At 36.2% G+C, this 20,607-nt stretch overlaps 2 protein-coding genes across 2 annotated transcripts; one reads left to right on the top strand and one right to left on the bottom strand.

Annotated features, from left to right (window-relative positions):
* Window positions 1–513: 513 nt before the first annotated feature.
* On the top strand, window positions 514–6,464 carry LOC148878093 (ubiquitin-conjugating enzyme E2 enzyme activator PEX22-like). Its single transcript, XM_088948854.1, has 9 exons — window positions 514–874; window positions 1,551–1,784; window positions 1,869–1,916; window positions 2,287–2,343; window positions 2,436–2,537; window positions 3,509–3,574; window positions 4,915–5,016; window positions 5,177–5,297; window positions 6,145–6,464. The coding sequence occupies exons 1-8, from the start codon at window positions 767–769 to the stop codon at window positions 5,288–5,290; spliced, it is 831 nt and encodes a 276-aa protein (XP_088804980.1). The 5' UTR covers window positions 514–766; the 3' UTR covers window positions 5,291–5,297; window positions 6,145–6,464.
* A 916-nt stretch (window positions 6,465–7,380) lies between these two features.
* Window positions 7,381–19,952, bottom strand: ATXR2 (histone-lysine N-methyltransferase ATXR2). Its single transcript, XM_088948842.1, has 15 exons — window positions 19,612–19,952; window positions 19,224–19,299; window positions 18,643–18,728; window positions 18,189–18,547; window positions 17,025–17,137; window positions 16,835–16,866; window positions 11,814–11,965; window positions 10,118–10,205; window positions 9,486–9,534; window positions 9,318–9,372; window positions 9,126–9,195; window positions 8,955–9,024; window positions 8,341–8,417; window positions 7,966–8,022; window positions 7,381–7,802 (listed from the first exon to the last, which is right to left on the bottom strand). Exons 1-15 carry the CDS (start codon window positions 19,699–19,701, stop codon window positions 7,692–7,694), a joined length of 1,485 nt encoding a protein of 494 aa, XP_088804968.1. The 5' UTR covers window positions 19,702–19,952; the 3' UTR covers window positions 7,381–7,691.
* Window positions 19,953–20,607: the final 655 nt, after the last annotated feature.

Below are 20,607 nucleotides of genomic sequence, written 5' to 3' on the forward strand. Positions count from 1 at the left end.
TAAAGGCACAGTTTGGAAGGAGTACAAATGCAAATTGGGAGAGTGTAAATACATATTACACTCTCCAATCAGTGTAAATACATATTGCACTCTACAAACTTGCATTTGTACTCCTTCCAAACCGAGCCCAACGTCCAAAAATCATAAATTTGTACCGTAGGATACAGCAACTGATTGGCCCACACCATCATGAGTTTATGACCAATAAGATCTCTTCCATTGTCCCATTACATGTACAGTAGTTCGCGTTATATTCCTCTAAGGGGAACAGGCCATATTTCACCAATCACAATGTGCCACATCATCGTGGTGTGTCCTTATTTCTTCGTAGAAATGTTGATAATTCGAACTAGTATGTAGCGATCTATCTGGTTGAATTTGTATTGTGGATCCACCATCGTCGATCCATTAGATACAAGTATAACATCAGCAAAGCGTCCAAGGTCCCACCCACCACGCACTTTGACCTTTGACCTCAGATGTATAAAATCAATCCTCCCACATTTTTATTTTATCTATATATTTTTTTACAGGGTAAATAAAATGGTCTGTGATTTCCAGCAACAGAATGAAGAACTACTAAAAAGTCCTTCCAACTGAGCCAGGGGTCCTCTCTCTCTCTCTCTCTCCATTGTTGAAGGGTTCCTCCCGCGAAATCCACCACAAACGAACGGCTTCGCTGATTTGATTATGTCAGGCTTTGATCTCTAGAGAGTACGAGAAGGAAAGACAACGACAAGACTCCGTTCTCGAAGTTCCTTCGGCGATGGGCAACGACTCATCCAAAGAAGAGTTGGTCCAGTTGCTCAAGAGATTCGGCGCCTATCTCACCGTCAAGATGTCCAATCTCTTCTCGATCTCCTTCGACAATCTGGTTCTTATATTTCTCTCTTTGGTTTCTTCTCAGTTAGGAATTATCATACTCGGTTTGGGGATCTATTAGGTTCTTCTACATGCCACCTCTCTGTCCTTTAATTTGCTTCGGCTGATGAGATAAAAATTCTGTATTGATTTTAAATTCCACTTTTATGATAAATTTTAAGATTGATTTGTCTTTCAGAACAATTGATTGAATATTTTTTAGACCGATTCCGAGTTTTGATGGAAAAGAGTAGGAATCTTAGTATGATACATCAGAAAATATGTAACAATAAAATGAGTTGAATGAGAGCTTTCGGTCGCTTACAATTAGTAGGATTTTCGGCTGCTGATGTTTGTTTCTAATAAAAGTAAAGGTTTACCACCGTGATCACCCTAAGTAAAAGATGCGAAGTCCTTCTTTCTTGAGCACTTGCCTGGATGCTTATTCCTAATTAAAAAAAAAAAAAAAACTGTGTACACTCTGGGGTTTTCACTTTCCTTTCCCCCATAATCCATGAAGTTTCCATCTGATAATAGTGTTTCCTGAGGTTATAGCATTGAGAGCTATGTTACTAATCTGATAGTGCTGTTAAGAAATGTGGCAAACACCTTTTGCAAAGCCATACCATATGCAAGTATGTAACTGCATTACTTATTGGAGTTTCTTGCTGCTTTGATTTCAAAATCAGAACTCTTGTTCTCTTGGGGCTCTTGCTGGGCTTGCTATTGCAATAGTATTTACCTGGAGATTGTTCAGAACTCCACCCAGGCATCAAAGAAGACAACCTAAGCGGCTGGCTCCTACACCTAGTACTTCGGGTGTGAATACTCATTCAGATGGAGCTCCAGTTTCTCCCGGAATTTGCTCTTCAGAGGATTCAAGAGCTCAGAATGTGATTGATGAGTTCTTTCAACCAGTAAAGGTATTAAATGATTCCTTTTATGCTTGAATAAGTGTTTTGTTAATAGAGATTGAAGTTTGATGTCTTTTGTTCTCTGTTTTTCAGCCAACGCTAGGACAAATAGTAAGGCAAAAGTTGAGTGAGGGAAGGAAGGTATTTGGTCTATCTCCTCTACCTGTACAAACTGCATTTTCATGCATTAGATAGTTAACTTTGTTGGTATTTGGTTTAGTTGTTGATGTTGGGATGGATTGGGAAGGTATTAACTGTCAATTTGATACATCAGAAAATATATCGGTTTAATTGTTGATGTTGGGATTTGGTTTAGTTGTGGGGTCCTATTCAGCTTACTGCAATACGTTGATCTATCTATATCTATTTGAATTATCAAAAAAAAATGGTGATCTATCTGAGATATGAGATCTACTGTAAATTGTAAAATATATTGGTTGGCTAAAGGTTCCTGCTCCTTCTTTGTTAGAAGAATTTATAATTTTCACACCCCTTCATTTGGTCTTTGTAGGTGACATGTCGGTTGCTTGGTGTAATTCTTGAGGAGAGTAGTCCAGAGGAGCTCCAGGTAAGTGATATCCTTTTCTGTACGTTGACATAAAAAAAAAAAAAAAGAAAGAACACATAATGACGAACATTATTTAATTTGTTGTTGTGCAGAAACAAGCAGCAGTGAGACCTTCTGTTCTGGAAGTACTATTAGAGATCACAAAATTCTGTGATCTTTATCTCATGGAAAGAATATTGGATGATGAAAGTGGGGTGTGTCCAGATGCTTTTTCTTATGTCTTCTTGATATTTTAAACAGTGATTATTTCATTTTCATAAAGAAAAATGAAAGCAGAGAAGTTGCCTACTTATGCATGATGTGTACAAGCGAAACTTGGAGTGGTAAAGCAGCATGCTCCTTTTGCATGCTTTTAGCTCCTTTGTGAACCTCAGTGTTCTTTATTTTTTTAATTATTACAAGGTAATTCTATTTAGAGGAGTTTGAAAGTTCTGAACAATAAGTCAATAATGTGAGCAGTTAAACAAAAACAGTTAGGTCATTTTGTGAAATGGAAAAACCTGACTCAAAATTGTTAAGACCTACATGTCAATTAAATTGTTTCTTTTAAGATTTTCCTCCATGTCCACTGCATGCATCCTTTCAAGAATACCTCACTTTTACATGTGGGCCGATCTTGGGTGCAATAGCAACATGTAATCAATTCTGTCCATGTAGTTTTTAATTTAAGTTACTTTCACTTTAAGGGTTTTATTATGTAGATGCTTCCTTGTCAAAAGGCTTGGACAATTATGGCTGTCTATTAGTTGATTTAGCCCTATCCTTTAAAGCTTATTTCCAATCCTGAAAGAGAACTATGGTTTCCATACAATTTATAATGCCAGGTCATCTATTTTTGGATCTATATCTTAAAGTCCTCTCATTTAAGGAATTGCATCCTTGCACATTTGGTGCGGGGACCAATATCATTTTTGTAACTAATGATGGTTAAATGGGTGTTTATCTTGTAAATGTTGCACCATAGATGTCATATAATTTTTTGTATAGGGGGTTCATAACCGACTCCTGCTTTCCTTATTATATTAATGAAAGGCATTCTCACATACCTGTAAAAAAATCATATTTTACAGTCTTATAAAGAATTTATGCATTATGCTGCTAATTTACACTTATTTTGTTTAACTTAACTACCTTGTCATTTACAAGAGGCAAAAACATTTTGCAGGAAAAGGTTCTTTTAGCCTTAGAAAATGCTGGAGTTTTCACTTCTGGTGGTTTAATCAAAGATAAGGTAATTATCATTGTTGACTTAAAAAGAATTAACAGAAAACATACAAACTACTTTATGTGATCTTGATTGTGCTAATATTCTTCTGATGGGATTATGTGATACCACTCTTTTTGCTACTGTAAGATTGCTCGTGCAACCTTTTTTTCTTGTGTAAATTTCCTATGCTGCATAAAAGATTGTATCAGTTTTATAGTTTCTACATTCTAGACTCTTCCCTCACCCTTTTTTCTCTCTTCTGTTTGTGTATTTAGGATCTTTATCAAGTCTTAAAACTATTAGAATTCTCAGATTTTCTTAGCACTCTGCTTTCACTGCTTCACTTTCCAATTAGCAACTTATTTATGCTTCAGGTATCATTTGAGTGACCTAGAAGGAATTTTCTTTGACATGGATATGATTGTTTTACTGATAAGAAGTGCTTTTAAGTGCTCGCCGACCTATTTTGTTGAATGAGGTGACTTGAAAATTGTGATTTGAGTATTTAATAGGAAAGAGTTTGGATGCAGTGATGCACCAAAAGCCAAAAGGCCAGGGGGACAGAAACCCTTGTAAAGATGGTATATGGATAAGAATAATTGCAAATTGGGTCCTTATCTATGTCATTGTTACCAGGGTTGGTAAAAAATGTTGCAGTACTTTTTTATTGCGGGTTAAGATTTCCTAACTAGTATTATCCAAATACTAACCAGTACTGAGGTGAACCATTACTGAAGCAAGTAAATATGTCCTGTGAGGTACTAAAGTCCCATTGTAATTATGGAGGTTGTCAAGGGGCCATGGATTGGTGTGATGGTAAAATCTCAGGCTTGAATCTGAGAGCGTTCACTTTGTGCCAAAAAGTGCCAAAGAGTAAGCATATATCCAGTCGACCCCTCCTACATATTACTGGGGCCAACATTGGATCCCAAGATTTTGTCTATTTTAATAAGGATACTGGGAGAACTTTCATCAATCACCCCCTCCCCCCCCCCCCCCCCCCCCCATAGTGAGACCATTTGATTGGTTGCAAGTTTTATAGACATCATTCCTTTACGGTATCATAGTCAAGCTCAAAAAAAAACCAGGTTTGAAGTCTATTTCAATCCATTATTTATGAGTCTTTGTTAATTTTGTGAGATGTCTTTTGCTTTACCAACAGCTATATGTTTATACATTAAGTTAACCAGCCTGTGATGGGAAACTGAAGTTGAGATATAGTTGCTATGGTATTATCTGTCGCAATATGATATTCTTTTCTTAACATTGTTTTACATCTTTTTCAACAAAAAGGACAACAACATGAAATGTTTTCTTGCCAATTTGTAGCCCATTTGTAATTCCTCATATAAATGCGCCTGCAGGTTCTCTTCTGTAGCACAGAGAATGGACGATCATCTTTTGTTCGGCAACTTGAACCAGATTGGCATATTGATACAAATCCTGAGATCATCTTCCAGTTAGCAGTACATTCCTATTACCCATCTCTCATTTCTTTAACTGTGGTTTAACCACCATTTTGTCTATGAAGTTCTAGTTGCACATGATATAACCTTTTTTTATTTTTATTTTTGATAGCATAATCTTCTAGAATGCACCATCTAAGTTTTCCTTTTATTTGTTCAGAGGTTCATCAAATTTCAGCTTCACATCTCTCCTAACAGATCCGAATGTACTGCTTCTAATGTGTTCTGTTCACCAACCTTGGAGCAGTTTTTTGGATTCCCAGATAGAAATTAATTCACCAGTAAGTATGCTGCTCAAGCTATCCATCGGAAAAAAAAACGACGAAAATAAAAAAAAAAGATTGTATGATGTTGAAGCTTGTAAGAGATGCACACAAGTTATATGCTTGCTCTGATGTTGTGTTAGCATAATAGCCCTTAGACGATGACAATTGAAGTCTCTGGTCTATGTTGCATGGATCAAATTGCAATGATTATTGCAAATTGGTCTACTATCCATGCTGTTAATAGATGGTGCAAATTGCAATGACTATTGACTAGATCCAACAATGAAGGCCTGTAGATTACTGTAGTCTCTGGTCCATGCTGACATTGTACTTCACGCTTTCCAGTTTTAGCATATAATGCCATTTTGCCCTTTTGCTCCATTTAGGGGTTGGATGATTGGGTCTACACCTATACTTGGATACTGGTACAGGTGTTAGAATTTGGATTTGGCAAGCCTAAAATTTTAAGGACTGGGCTGTTATGTGCTAGTGTTAGATAGCATGTCTTTTATGTAATAAATAATAAGATAGCTGTTGAAAAAGAAAAAAAAATAAATGAAGATGTACAAATCAGCAAACAACACTGCAAACAAAGGTTGATGAAGTATTACAAACTTACCATTCATGTCAAAATTCTACCCTAGTTTGAGGTTCTTTAATCACATATACAGATGAAACAAAATAGTCCCCACGTATTATGTGGTTGTTAATGCTCACAGCTGTGCAGCAAGGATACGACAACCATTCTGAACCGAAGTGTCCATGCAACATGGTTCCAAGCCTAGACTTGTACCTTTTGCAGTTCCAATTTTAGCTTGTATTGCCATTTTTAACCTTTTGTTATGCTTTGGAATTTAACCAGCTGCCTCCCATGCGCAACATGATATGGTGAGGAACAGAGGATTACCCATTTGATCTTGCCTGTTGCTCAAGATAGTTAAAGAATTCAAGCCAGTGCTCAAGCCATGTTGACTGGTCATTTGTCAAGTGATGGAACCACAAGCTGATTCCCGTTATTTTCTGGGAGGACGTGGTTTTCCTTGTTGAAAATTTTGTGCATTAGATTGCTTATCTGAACTTGGACGAGTTATCCATGAAAATTTCTGAACTAGTTAATAACGTTTCTATGCAGTATTTGTTACTCGAGTATGCAATTATGGTGACTTGAGTTCATTTGGTATCCATATTTCTCACAGTAGTCTTGTGCAAGAAACATTGGTGGAAGTTTCATTTCCTTTATCATGTCACGTACCGAGTGAACTAGGATACCGTAAGTCATATGTATGGTTCTCGGTCAAGTCAACTTCACAACTTTCTTGAATTGATGAAGTCCGTCTTGACTATAAATTGACTGCCAAGTGCCAACCTAGCACTAATAAGTGTAATTATTCCCAAATTCTCAATGCTTCGCTCTTGATTGGAATCGTTGCCTGTCTTTCCCTGTCTGAATTTAGCTCAGAACACTGAATCGAGCATAAAACATTTGTTTGGGGCGATGCATTAGGCCTTAATCCGGCCTCAGGAGTAAATTAGAAAAATAGATGACAGTATGGTAAAGCTTCATAATGTGCGAGCGCGTCAATGACCGAGTTTGACAAAATTATAGTTTGCAATAGAAGCTTTGTTGTGAAATACAGCCAACCAGTAGGACAATATTAAAGTTTAGTTTTGGCAGGTCTAAGTTTTTCCCTTTGTTAATAGTGCGTGTGCCTACGAGATGGGAAACCGAGTGAAACCCAGATCTTACATTGAGGCTATGCTTGGTGTGAAGGAAAATGTAGGGAAAGGAAGGGAAACATAGGAAAACCTTTACAACCCTTGTATTGGTTTCCCTGTCTTTCCCTTCCTTTCCATACCTTTTCTTTCAAACCAAACATAGCCTGAAGGTTAGTTTTGGGGCACTTGAGTTGCAATTTGACTGTGCAGCCCCCATGTTCATCAGCAAGAATGCAATATCTTTAAATTGATCGCTACCCTCCGGAGTCCGGAGGCCTGAGTTCTCCGTAGGGCATCTCTACCTTTTCATCTTTTCCTGGTAGCTCGGGTCCAGCGTCCCATTGGACTGCTTTCGCATTCTCTTGCATTCACACCAAACTTATGAGCAGGAATCAATGGAAAATAAAATCAATTAAAAACAAAATTGCTATTAAGACTCCTAGTGGATGAAGTTGCTAAAACGAAGTACTCTAGAGATGTGTTGGAACTGCGTATTTCTCTTTCCCTCTCTATCTCCCTTCGCAACTAATGTGAATTGTGGTGGTCAACTGCTGATAAAAAGAGAACAAATACGCCATGAAGGAAAAGGCTACAGACCTTCACGAATCAAGCCTTTTGTTACGCCTGGGCACATTCCATAAAATAATGATAGAGCAATCTTCCTGTTGAGGAATATATGATTTAGGCTGGTGATTAGTCTCCTTCCTCTGTGCACTTGGGGCACCTGCACCTGAAACCATAATCTGCAAGTAGTGCTTGTCTCTCTTCAAATGGAAGATCCTCATCAATGTACGAAATAGTGATCTGAAAATTTGAGTATCATTAATTAATGTTACTTTGCTGTTTTAAATCATAAATCTCAAAAAATAAAGGTTCTTTCGATAAGAAGGACCAAAAAAGGCTTTTGTTTTGTAATTTCTGTTTAGTGGTTTTAAAGGATGCAAAATGCTGAGACAAATAGTAATACCTCGTCTCCCTTAGAAATGGACTGGAGTGCAATTATAATGGCTTGGCCATCTCTATCCTGCAATTAAATTTAGATAAAATGGTTTCAGATTCACCTGTCACAAAGTGGCGGAAACTACAAATTGGAGCATAATACAAAATATCAATGGCATGCAATACTCAAATCAAGGCATCTGCTACTGATAAGTAATCGCTTGTATAATTAGTGAGGTTACCACTCGAATCCATATGGATTATATGATTGACAAGGTTATTGCATTACAGACTTTGAAAGTCTATTGATCTCATAAAGAATTTAGAATGCCATTGCATACTTAAAAGAGAAAAAAAAAAAAAAAGAATCTTCTTGTAACTGCAACCTTGAAAGATAAATTACCTCCTCTCTTTTGAATGCTTTGGCATTAGGATGGCAGGAATGGTTCATACAACTTTGCAAGGGAAAGAATGCTGTGCCTGACACCCCCAAACAGAAGGACAATGACAGGAAGAAATTAACACGCCATTATGTTTACATCTACATAAAAGTATCAGAGAAATAAAGAGATAGAAGCATATATAATGCAGTTCTATATCCAATGAAATTTGCCTAACTTTCAAAAGAAAATGTGTACAAAATGTAATACGATGATTACTTAAATTCATAAGATTAACCATGTCATGTACCATGAATAATATTTGCCACATATTATTGCATGACCAAAGGGAATAGGCATTAGTTCAAAAAATCAGATGCTTATCTTTCACCTTAAAGAATTCGCAACAATATAAAATAGGCATTTTTATTACATACAACATTTTACATGATATGCCACAGCAAAAATATTTCGGATAGCTGATCCTTCATGAAACAAATAAAAGTATGTATTAGAATTTAGAATCTACCCTTATCATGTCAGAGAAAAAGCTTGAATCGATTTTAAAAACACAGGAAGTTTAGTGGCAATTATAATGTTACTTTTGTGACAATGCAATTCTGTCAGCATCAACTACCTTGACAACAAACTGAATAATCATCACCAAGTGCATCTAGAATCTGCCTTGTAATTTTCTCAGCTTCTTCCTGTGGTACATACTTTTTGTTGTATATCAGGAAAACTAGCAGGAAAAAGGAGATCAAGAGTATATTTTATTACAATGAAAATGGAAGACAATTTTTCTGACCTTCTCCGGATATGGAAGATCATCAATATACAAGAAATAGTCCTCCACTGGTGATGCTACAACTAAATCACTACAGAAATAACAAGTGTTATTAAACAAGTTGCAAATTTGACATTTTTAGAAGTGCCATTGTTCTTAAAGTCCTAATTATCAAAAAAAAATCTCAAAGCCCTGGAGAATATCTAAACTTACAGATTATTTAACTCGAACATGCCAATAATATGCCCATAGATTTCAAGTGAAAACACTCAGCTAAGTCAAGGATATCAATTTAAGAATCCTATTTAAAACATAGAGATGCATAATTACCATTGAAATAACCACCCAATTTGAAAATGGTTTCTTCACTTCAAAGGATACAGGGTGCACATTCTTTGTCGAAGATTGATTCCTTTAGGAGCTGCAATGACTGGAAAGTTCAAAGCAACTCTTTAGGAGAACGAGACCAAAACAAGAAATTGTATCATTATTCCAAATCTTTATTAGACATACATATAAGCAGACGTTTCCACCTAATATGAATAAAATTAATTATGTTATTGAGAATGAGGGAATATTGGCTATTAACAAGCTTTGAATCAAACTGGATATTAACATGAAAATTGTGGAGGTACTCAAATGGATAAGTGGAAACATAGTTATACAAGAGGCTTTGGGACAAAATGTTAAAAGTCCATGGTAATTCCATATATCTCATAAAGAACTAACTTTAAAAGCAACTTGCTGACTGCAATAAAACTCAAAATATTACAAGGATGTAGTGTCATTACTGGGCTGGAAGAAATGAGACTAGGACAATAGTCAAATATGACTGCCTGTTTGGAACCTAACTAACCATAGTAGACAACAAAGAACAGATATCATTTGGTCTAGTGCAACAAAAAACATTGATTAGACATAAAAGATTTGTTTGCAGCTTGCTGGATCTAAGAGGATGAGGTGAAGAAGAAATAAGTCAGGTACTGGGGGTAACGAGAAAAGATTAAGTTCACCATGAATGCTAGTTCCCTTATTTGCATTCTAAATGAAGCCTCATCAGAGTAATCAACATCATCTGGCAAAGCAATACAGTCCCACCACCTACATAAAAGCCAGAAACATTGAGTAAATGTCTTTACATATTATTGTGGGTACGAAAGACTTTTGTACACAAACCAGAAGAGAGAAGGCCATAAAACTGAAACTATGAAAAGAAAATACAAAAGTACGGCACTAGCATTAATATGGTTTGAGAAAAAATAAAAAATATTTTTGAAGTGAATGACAGCTACCTTTTGTTAATTGGAAGTTTGTGAGAAAATTTTTCTTTCCCTTGTTATCTGACGTTAATTGAGCCATTTCTTGAGAAGAAGGAATATGTTGTATCAAATAGTCTATTTGGCTCCAATACCAAAAAAATTTAGAAAACAAAAAAAAAAAGACGGTTAAAATGGTTTGGAAATATCAATGGTAATATTGCTATTCACTATAAGTTTAAAAGATAACTCAAATTCTCTCTCTTATTATCTGCCATCAATATGGTATTTCCTCCAGAAGAATAAATCCATTTTACTTGGTCAAGCAATCTGCCCCCAACACTAAGATCTTATGTCTGGACTTCCATTTGGCTCTTAGTTAAGACTGGAAAGAACTCAGAAGTGACTGATAAAAAAGAAAAGAGAACTCAATGAAGTGATGCCAAAGATAACAATCATTGAAGCAGTAGGAAAACTTATATTGTAACTTCTTGACTATATAAATGGTAAAGTGGGTTGTACAAGGTTCTTATTGTGGATACTTTTGTGCTTTGAAAGGTGAAAGGTGCGAAGCTAGGCATTAAGACTGGATGCATATCTAACCTCTACCATTTTCTTGCTTCAAAAAATGAATACATTTTTATAACTGATAAAAAAATATCATATATTTTATAGGAAGAATTGCTTGTTCATTTTGGTCCATACCATTTGACCAGAGTACTTAATTGGTTGGGGGATTACCCAGTACCTTCATTCTAAAATACACTGATCCATCCTGTGTTAGGTTGTGAGGAAAATCAAAACCAAGAACAGAATCTAAACCAAAAGGGACTTTTTGTAATTTCTAATTTGGTTGATAAGGGAATAAAAAAAATGAAAAAGAACTGAACTGAATTGAACAAAGTGTTGGAATCACATGGAGCTTAATTTATTAAAGGTCTTGGTTAAAAGTTGCTTAGATCCAGTAACTGTTAATTTCTAATTTGGTTGATAAAAGAATAAAAAATGAAAAAGAACTGAACTCAACTGAACAAAGCCTTGGAATCGCATGAAGCTTAATTTATTAAAGGTCTTGGTTAAAAGTTGCCTAGATCCAGGATATTTATTGAACTAAGCGGTTATGTAGCGGAGGATAGTGTATTTCTCCCTCAATTGGAGACTTTGCAAAGAGTGGAACAACCAAGTGCTAGAGTGCAAATACAGATGTCTGAAGGTAGTAGAAGCTAGGATGAAATTCTACCGTCTATTGTTGCATAGTGTTGAAAGAAAAATGATTTAAATCCTTATTCAGTGATTTTCTCTTGGGATTGAATTGTTTTTGGTAGTCTCTTCTCTTGAGAAATCATGCAGCCCCCATAATCTGTATCTTCTACTATTCTGCTTGCCATATACATTACAGTTCTAGGTGTTTCCATTCAATGAGTATTATCACATTGCAAGTAAATGAGCTTACCTCCTCTTGTATCCCATTGACATCGGCCTCCAAGCCTCCAAAAGCATTGAAAAACTAGAATCCTCCAATGTGTTTGGATTAGTGCACTGTTCTTTGCCTTCAAGCTTAGCTGCTTTCAACTTCTTGTATTTTAAAATTGTGAATGAAATTGCCTGAAAAATGGAAATCCAAGCATATCTGATTATCAAGGTTGATGCATAGATTTGCTTTAAGCTTCTTTTCAGACCTGTACATGATTAAGGAAAGAACACTTCATTTTCTAAACCTTTAAATATTATTTACACAGATCCTCTACTCAGATATACCTTAAGTCTATCCTGCTTTTAGCTTCTATCCAATGTTTTTAGCTTCTAAGTTTTTACTTTTAAGTAATTTTCCCTGATTTCTTTAGATTTTCCAAATATCTCAGTGAAATTAGTGAAATGTTCCCAAAATAAAGACATCATTTGATATTAAAGTTGAAAACCATGGCTGGAAAAGAACTTCACTATTTGCGTCAGACGTGCATATGCATTTATACTTCTAATCATCAACAGTTTGTTGCAAAAGGAAAAATGCAATGCAGGGAGATGCAAGGCAGGCATGAAAAGCAAGAATACAGAGGGTGAAAAATCAGGTAACGATATAAGGTATTCCTTTTTTAGATAAAAAGGTAACTTTCATTTACTCAAACAAAAGGGGGGGTGTACAAATAGATAGGGCAAAACAGGAGACCGGATCTGCTCCTCACACCTGAGGCGCCTCACAAGCACATCCTATCATGCATTGGGAATATCTCCCATACTTATTAGTTATTATTCACGGGAGATGTTCCAAATGCACAGTGATGTGCCAGTGAGGTGCCCATATGTGAGGAGCAGATCCCGTCACGTAAAACAGACCAAAAGATCAGCTGACTGATTTAATTCCCTAGGTATCCATCTATAACTGCAACAAAGAGAAGAAGACATCTCATGAACTTTATGAAAGAAATGCACAAGCCTCCACAAGGACCTGAACCATGAATTTAGCCCAGCTAATTGCATTCCTGGAGTCTCCCTCCCACAATAGAATAAGCCTGAATAGATCAAGTGATTCACAGGCCAGTGAAGAGGGCATGGATCTATCACCTCTGATTCTGAAGCATCATAAGCTGATATAGGGCCACCAAAACCACTGCATAATGCCTTCAGAATTCAAGATAACTCCCCCAATGCCAGAAGCCACAAGAAGGTCATTACAACCCATAAACTCATGGTTGTCAAGGCGTCACCTAGGTGCCCGCCTAGGCAGGTGACTAGGCACCCTTGGCTGGGCACCTCGCCCAAACACCTTGACTTTTAGCAATTAGGCACCCTTCTAGGTAACAAAAATGACAAGGTGAGCGCCTTTTATAATATCATGTATATTGCTTCTTATTAATGTATGTGTTAAAAGCTTTATTATATGCTATATATATATATATATACAGTTATACCTTGTTTTAATGTTTTACTATTGAAATTTAAAAGATCAAAGGGTTTTGAGGAGAGAAAAAGAAAGAAAGAAAAAAAAAAGAAAGAGGAAAGAAAGAATAGAATTATAAAGAAGTTATTTTTTTTCTATTCTCTCTCTCTCTAATTAAATAAAACATAAACTCCATCCTTGTTTTTTCTATTTTACTTTCCATCTTGAATATTTATCTTATAAAGTTAATAACCTTCTTTAGCTGCTAATTGATATGAAATTGCTCTTTTAAATATTTATTATAGTAGTATTATTTTTGAAAATAATAAAATTAATATATGTAAAAGATTTTTATCTTTTAGATGTGATGATTTGCCACATTTTGAGGAAATTTAATGTTCTTACTAAAGAGAATTGCTGTTTTTTCAATTAATATACATGCTGAATGGTATATAAAACTAGGGAACTAGCCAAAAGTAAGTCTTTTATATTATAAAATTTGTATCACCTAGGCGACTAGGCATCCTAGTGTTCTGAAAACTATGATATAACTACCGTCAAACTGGAGAACAAATCTACTTTCTGGTCTCAGAGGAAAACCAGAGAATGATATATCAAACTGGAGAATGATATAGGGTATTCCAATCACCAACTGTTGCCAAAATTCTGTTAATTTTTGCCTGCTAATGAGTTTAATAGGAAGTACATATTAAGTAATGTAAGATTCAAGAATCCTATTCAAGATACTGCCAACTTTGAGGCAGAACCATGCACTTTCACATCATATAGCCCTAATGAGTTGCCTCCACAATAAAGACACATGCAGACAGGCCTTCCAGAAGAACCGGATTCTATTTCAAGAGCTATTATCTGCAACAGAGACACTCTTACCTGACCACAGTTGCAATTAATAGTACTGTTCTCCCTTGAAAGGGGTAGATTACCAAGTGTGCAACAGTGGAGTTCAAACTGAGAATTTCTCCAGGCACTTCTCTCATCTTGTAAAAAGCCTAAATTGTCTCATCTCAAATGTTATGATTTTTAGTTAACAGGCTTGGCTACTTGAGACAGCAAATCTCCTCATGTATGGTAATCAATACCCATGAAATCATTTGCCACCTGAATCCCTGATATTGACTAGTCATAAAGCACCAACTCTTGCTTTGTGAACTGGTAAGATATGTTACTATTCTTTTTGGATCAATAACTCGTAGATTTTATTAAAATTAGAGAGAAAAAACACAGGTACAAGAAGAGGGAGATAAACTCTCTTATCTCACCTAACCAAAACAACAAGACAAGAGAACAATCACAAGATAGCCCAGAGTAAAGAGTCCCTAGATGCCCCTTGTTTAGCTAACCCATCAGCAAAGGAGTTAGCATTTCTTTTAACCCAACTCATCTTCACCTCAATATTCTTTGTTAACCAATTAAATTTCCCCTTCTCATTGTTGTAGTTCCAAAAATTAGCAGTATCATTTCTCAGCCAATCCACTACCAGTTTAGAATTGCCTTCTATGACCAATTTGGTGAAATTCAGTTCAATTGCCCTTTAAGTTCCTTCAATAACAGCTGAAATCTCAGCTTTAAGAGAATCACCCAATCCAATTGGCCCTGAAAAGAGAGCAATTATCACTTCCTCCTCATTTCTCAAGACACCCCCAATACATGATGGGCCCAGATTACCCATGCTGCTTCCATCAAAATTAAGTTTGATAAAACCATTAGGAGGAGTCCAAGAGGGTAAGGATGTGTCTTTAACCGGAGATGAACTTGCAATTTCCTTCCAATTTCTGAACAAATCATCTGCTGGAAAGTCTTTAAAAAGAGCCAAAAACTTCAGCCAAGGTACTGCTCTGATCTGAATCAGCTCCAGAATTTCTGGCAGTCTTCTTTCCCTATCTGAGAAAATTCTCCCGTTTCTTTTTTCCCAAATAGTCCAGCAAACAGCAGCCCTAAGACATCTCCACATAACTCTCCCTCTTTTTTTCGACTAGCTAAAAAAGGATGGAGCAAAAAGTCTTTGTACATCTAGTGGAGGAGACCATTTGCATCCAAACAAAGATGAACACCACTCCCAAATGTGATTAGTAACGGAGAAGGAAATCAGTAAACGACAACCAGTCTCACGGTCTGACCTTCAGTCTTGCATAGAACACACCAGTGGGGAGATCAACTCATAGGCCTCTTTCTCTGAAGAAGATCACAAGTGTTGACTCTTTCCAGGATTGCTTCCCAACAGAAACTCCCAACCTTCGGAGGAATCGGTTTGCACTAGACTTCCTTCACCCGAAAAGGCTGCCCTAACTGACCCAATGGATGAACTAGAGCTTTGAAGTAAGAAGCACAAGAAAGAATTCCAGAGGCTAATAAAGTCCAGACCCTTCTATCTGATTTAGAGGGATGTAAGAAAATACCTTCTAGAATATTAAAATGAGACAAAGTACTATTCAGTTCTAACTCCCTAACTGCTCTTCTAAAACCCAAGTTCCACCCAAACCCTGAGGAAGCTTGTGATGGCACCAAGAAACTGGATATAGGCTTATTTTTCAGATTAGACATAAGATTGAGGCATGTGGCAAGGTGATAGGATCTTCTTATGCATTAGGCATAAGGTTCAAGGTATGAGCCTTAAGCCTCACGAGATCTTGTTCTTTCAAGAGAAAAAGAATGAATTAAAGTACAAAGCCTACAAAGCACAAAAGGACTACAATTTTATATAAGAACGTACATATAAACAATGAATCAAAGTACCCAGAGCTTTCTGGCAAATACTTCTAGACTATTTATGTAAATAGAAACCTCAAATGGGTGTTGAAAGCAAAAAAGCCCTAATAATTATAAAAATTACAAGCACACATCTGGAAAACTTAAAACTTGTTTTAACAATAAAAGGAAAGCTTAAATTTTGTCTTTGACTTAGTCCTGTGATCAGAACTTATGATGTGAGGCCTGTCTTTTATACTTTTAAGTCTGAAGCTCGAGGTCAAGCCTCAGGATGTTTTCCTTAAGCCTCACCAAACAGCAAGTCACAAGGCACAAGCCTCGCCTACCTTTAAAGTACTGGTTAAGAGTTAATACCAAAACTACATGAATTGAAAATCTTATCAACAGCATGAGTTTGCCCCCCACTGAACTTGGGTGAAACTTGAAACCCTCAAACATGGTGCAATATTCCCAAATTGAGCTTTGGCCATGTCCGTGCTTAGCCCCCTGAATTCCTGATAACACAGTAGAGTGTTGGAATGGCTTTTCTACAGTAATACAATCATCTAATTTACTGTTTTTTATGAGTATCATCTAATTTACTGTTGGTGATAAAAAAATTCCAAACTGAGCAGCAATTGGGTTAAACTAACAACATGCATATGTCCACCAGTGCATTAATTATTACTAAGCTGTCTGATTCATTGCCCGTTTTAACTTAGGTAAGCTTATTCGCATGGAAAAGTATAAGACCCAGTAAAGTAAAATTAGAAAGATGAGTTGTATTTATGTTGGACATATTGCATATACAGTACTTGGTGACAGAAGAAAACATTATAACATTAAAGAAAAATTAACCATTCATCCATGACATGTATAACCAAGCATACCTTAGCAGCAGGGATGAAGATGTCATTTGTTTCTGACAAAGAAAAAAATAGCATAATCTTTATCAGAAGGAAAACAGAAAACAAACCAGAAAATGATTGTGGCTTGAAAAAATTGCAGTACAGAAAATACCATCCTAATTATACAACTAGATGGGCCAGTTGCATCTATGACAAAAGATTAGAACCTTACCATTGGCATGTTGTATAAATTTTACAAGTGCCTCCCTGCAAGAAGATCCTGACCTCTCCCCAGTACATAGTAAGGAATGAAACAATTCCCAATCAGCCTTGGCACATGATTCACTACAAAAATTTGCAAGTTAATGTCATTAAAAAGACCTTCCACTGTATAGACTTCAAGCTTATAGAAAAAAAATGGAATATTAGTACCAATACTGGAATAACAACTAAGCCAAAATGCCATTCTATAGATGTTTTCATGTAGTCACCAGCATGAGTATCAACTCCTAGATTCTTTCCCTATCTATGGGACTTGCTTTCACGTGGGGCATGTGACACAGCTTCAAATCACAATGAGTGGAACACTGGTCCTTCTTCGCATTCTTTGAACCCATACACAATTTAATAATTCATACTATCATCTAGAAGCAATGGCATACTATATGATATTATAGCCACAATACATAGGTGTGCAACCTGGGCCAGATTAGCCCAAATCCAACCTGAAAAAGTCAGATCAGATTGGGTTGGATTAAGGGTTAGGTTAGGATGAAGGTTGGAAATCATAACTTCAGGATGGGTTAGGGTTGAGGCCTCAGGCAACCCAACCCAACCCAAACTCAACTTGTCTATTCATATTTGTATATATAAGAATTACAAATATATATATATATATATATATATATATATATATATATATATATATATATAATGTGCATCAACATCAACAATTTTCAGTTTAAAACAAGTACAATACCATAAAACACTATAACTTTGCCATACACACCAATGTTAAAGATAGTTAACCCTTATAAGCTAATCCCGAATATAAGAAGCAAGAATCTTTTTAAGCAAAAAGAAGTGAAGCTGTTGAGCCAACCTGAGCCCAACCCAAATTAGGGTTGAGAGTTCCACAACTCGAATTGAGTCAGGGTTGACCCCAACCCAACTTACACCCTTTAACCACACAGAATTGAATTTGCAATATTCTCTTTGTTGAGCCTGTTTATCGGTGTTCTTGCAAACAAAATTTTATAATGAAAGTAAAAAAGTGATGCACTTGTTTCTAGTAGTAACATATTGTAATATACTAATGATAAGTTGCTTATGAACAATAGCACAATTCAGAGAGAAAGATTTCCATGTTTGCATGGAAGAAATTAGGTTTACTAACCTGCAGTAGTATGCCTCTCCACATCCACCAGGACATGACACAACTGTAGGCAAAGAGAACTGCTTTGAGTAAGGCAAAACCAAGTTACCATTCATTAGTGATTGTATAACTTCTTTAGAAAGAGGAATTTTATCATTTTGACCACTAGAAGTGCATGCCACTAAGTCATCATTGTCTGTCATAAAATCTTCATTTGATGAATCATCTGCACAACATTGTTTTGAAGGATGTGAATATGTCTCCAGGACACATTCCTTGCTTGAAGATATACCCAGATCTTGTAAATAGAGTTTCCTCCCAATTTGTAGTTCTATTGAACCAATAAAACGGAAGCAATAGCTACAAACTAAACAATCAACCTACAATATCCAAAAGAAAATAGTAATTAATCCCCAAAAAGAGTTATAATTCTTAAATACAAAAGGTATAGCTCAAATAAATTAGTAAATCAGACCTTATTAGAACTATGTTGAGCACCGACAAGCATTTGATCCTTCAAAACAAGCTCCCCTTCTCTAAATTCTATGTTTGCATAAACACCTGCAGCTCACCAGTTGAAGAATGAAGAACATATTATGAAATGCAGATTAAGAACCATAGGTAACCAGACCTGTACATTATTGACAATGGGTTACTAATATTCCAATCCATTCCTTTTTTTTTCATTTATAGCATACACTTCGTGTAAAGAATGCCTAACCTCTTTTTCTCCCTAATATAACACTAAAACGTTGACGACCAGTCTGTACCCAACAAACTTAGCACAAACCTAAGCAACTAATCAAGTCAAATATCATCAAGTTGACGAAAGATCTGCACTTCATCTGTCTGAAATCCACTACTCTTCCCGTATAATGATTGTATGCTTATTAAGGAGAGTGTTCATCAACAATATGCGTTTCCTTATCAGAAATCCAAAGTCCAAAGGGATTTATTATAATCACCTCCTTGAACATCCACTTATCTTGTGCCGGATAAGAAAAGGAGAGAAGATACTGGGAGAAAGAAATGATAACGAATGGAGAAGAAAAATACCCTTTCCGAAGTCTCCATTCTGTTTAATTGTAAGACCATGACATTGCCTTGTTGCTAGAAGCTGGGCGAAATATTCCTAAAAGAAGGAGGATATAACAATTAAACGACCTTCAAATGGATGCTGCATAAATAAAACAAAATAGGAGAAAAAGTTGCATTTTGATCAAGTACAGTTGAGCTCATCAGTTTCATTTCCATTCGTAGTTCAGAAAGGTTCAAAAGAAACAACCTGAGTTGCTAGGATTCATGGGAATGAAACAAAACCATGTATTATATGGTAATTCTTATGATTAGTTGATAGAAATAAAAGAAAGAAGAGGAGAATAAACATGAAGAAGAAGAACGAGAAGAAGATGAGGAGGAAGAATAAGAAGAAGAAGAAACATGCTTGAACTTGCTGAGGAGATGGAGGTTTAAGAAGAGCTTCGATTTTATCTGAGAACTCGATGTCGAGACTACAGATGCTATTCTTCGTCATTGAAGAACACAACCCAGTTCTCTAAACGCCCTTCTGGTCCCGGTCCTGTACGATGGACGGAGCACTCTCCCCTTTCTCGGCCTTCACTTGCAGATTTCTACCTTGGGATGTTTGGAATCTTGGCCGTTTTTATAATATTACTCAGTATTTTTATATAAAAAACGGGTCTTGAAAACATGTACATTTTTTCTTAAAAATCAGTCCATCAAAGCAACTATACTTTCAAACACCATCCCAGTAACAGCATTTGCACAGAGCTGTCAATAGTCAATACGAGTTAATCGTGGCCAGGCCAGACTTTGAGAGTCCTGCTCCTAACACAACGCACTTCACACCGATCTCATAGCGTGTTCTGTCCGCACATGGGGAATATCTCTCGTACTTCCATGTATTATTCATGGAAGATGTTCGGGTGAGATGTGACTGGGGGATTGGCGTGAGTGGCGCTTTATGAGGAGCAAATCCCAACACTATATGATAAATATAGTGTTGGGGCGAACTGGCTCTGAAGTATTGGGTTAGACCCAGCCTGAAAATTTATGAGCCTAATGCGGATAAACCTAATACTCGCATGTAGCTTAATGGAATTGAGATGCATGGAAGGTGGAGAGAGATAATTTAAAAAAAAAAAAAAAAACGTTAGATAGGAGACCTGGCGATAGGATTGGATGGATCAGGTTCAGGTCGAGTCAAGCCAAATTTTGGTCGGCTTAATAAAGGCTAAACCCTATAACCGTGAATATTGAGACACGGATCAACCCTAAAATAACTGAAAATTCAAAAAATAAAGAAAAAACCTGAAATTCCGAAACTAAAGAAGTTAATCTGAAGATTTAAAACTTAAAAGAAAAACTTGGAAGTTCAAGAAACATTACAGTTCAGTTCTAATAGATACAAATAGATATA

This window comes from Nelumbo lutea, chromosome 1 (assembly GCF_056320005.1).
Source record: "Nelumbo lutea isolate HS-2025 chromosome 1, American lotus-T2T, whole genome shotgun sequence".
In the NCBI taxonomy this organism is placed as follows: domain Eukaryota; kingdom Viridiplantae; phylum Streptophyta; class Magnoliopsida; order Proteales; family Nelumbonaceae; genus Nelumbo; species Nelumbo lutea.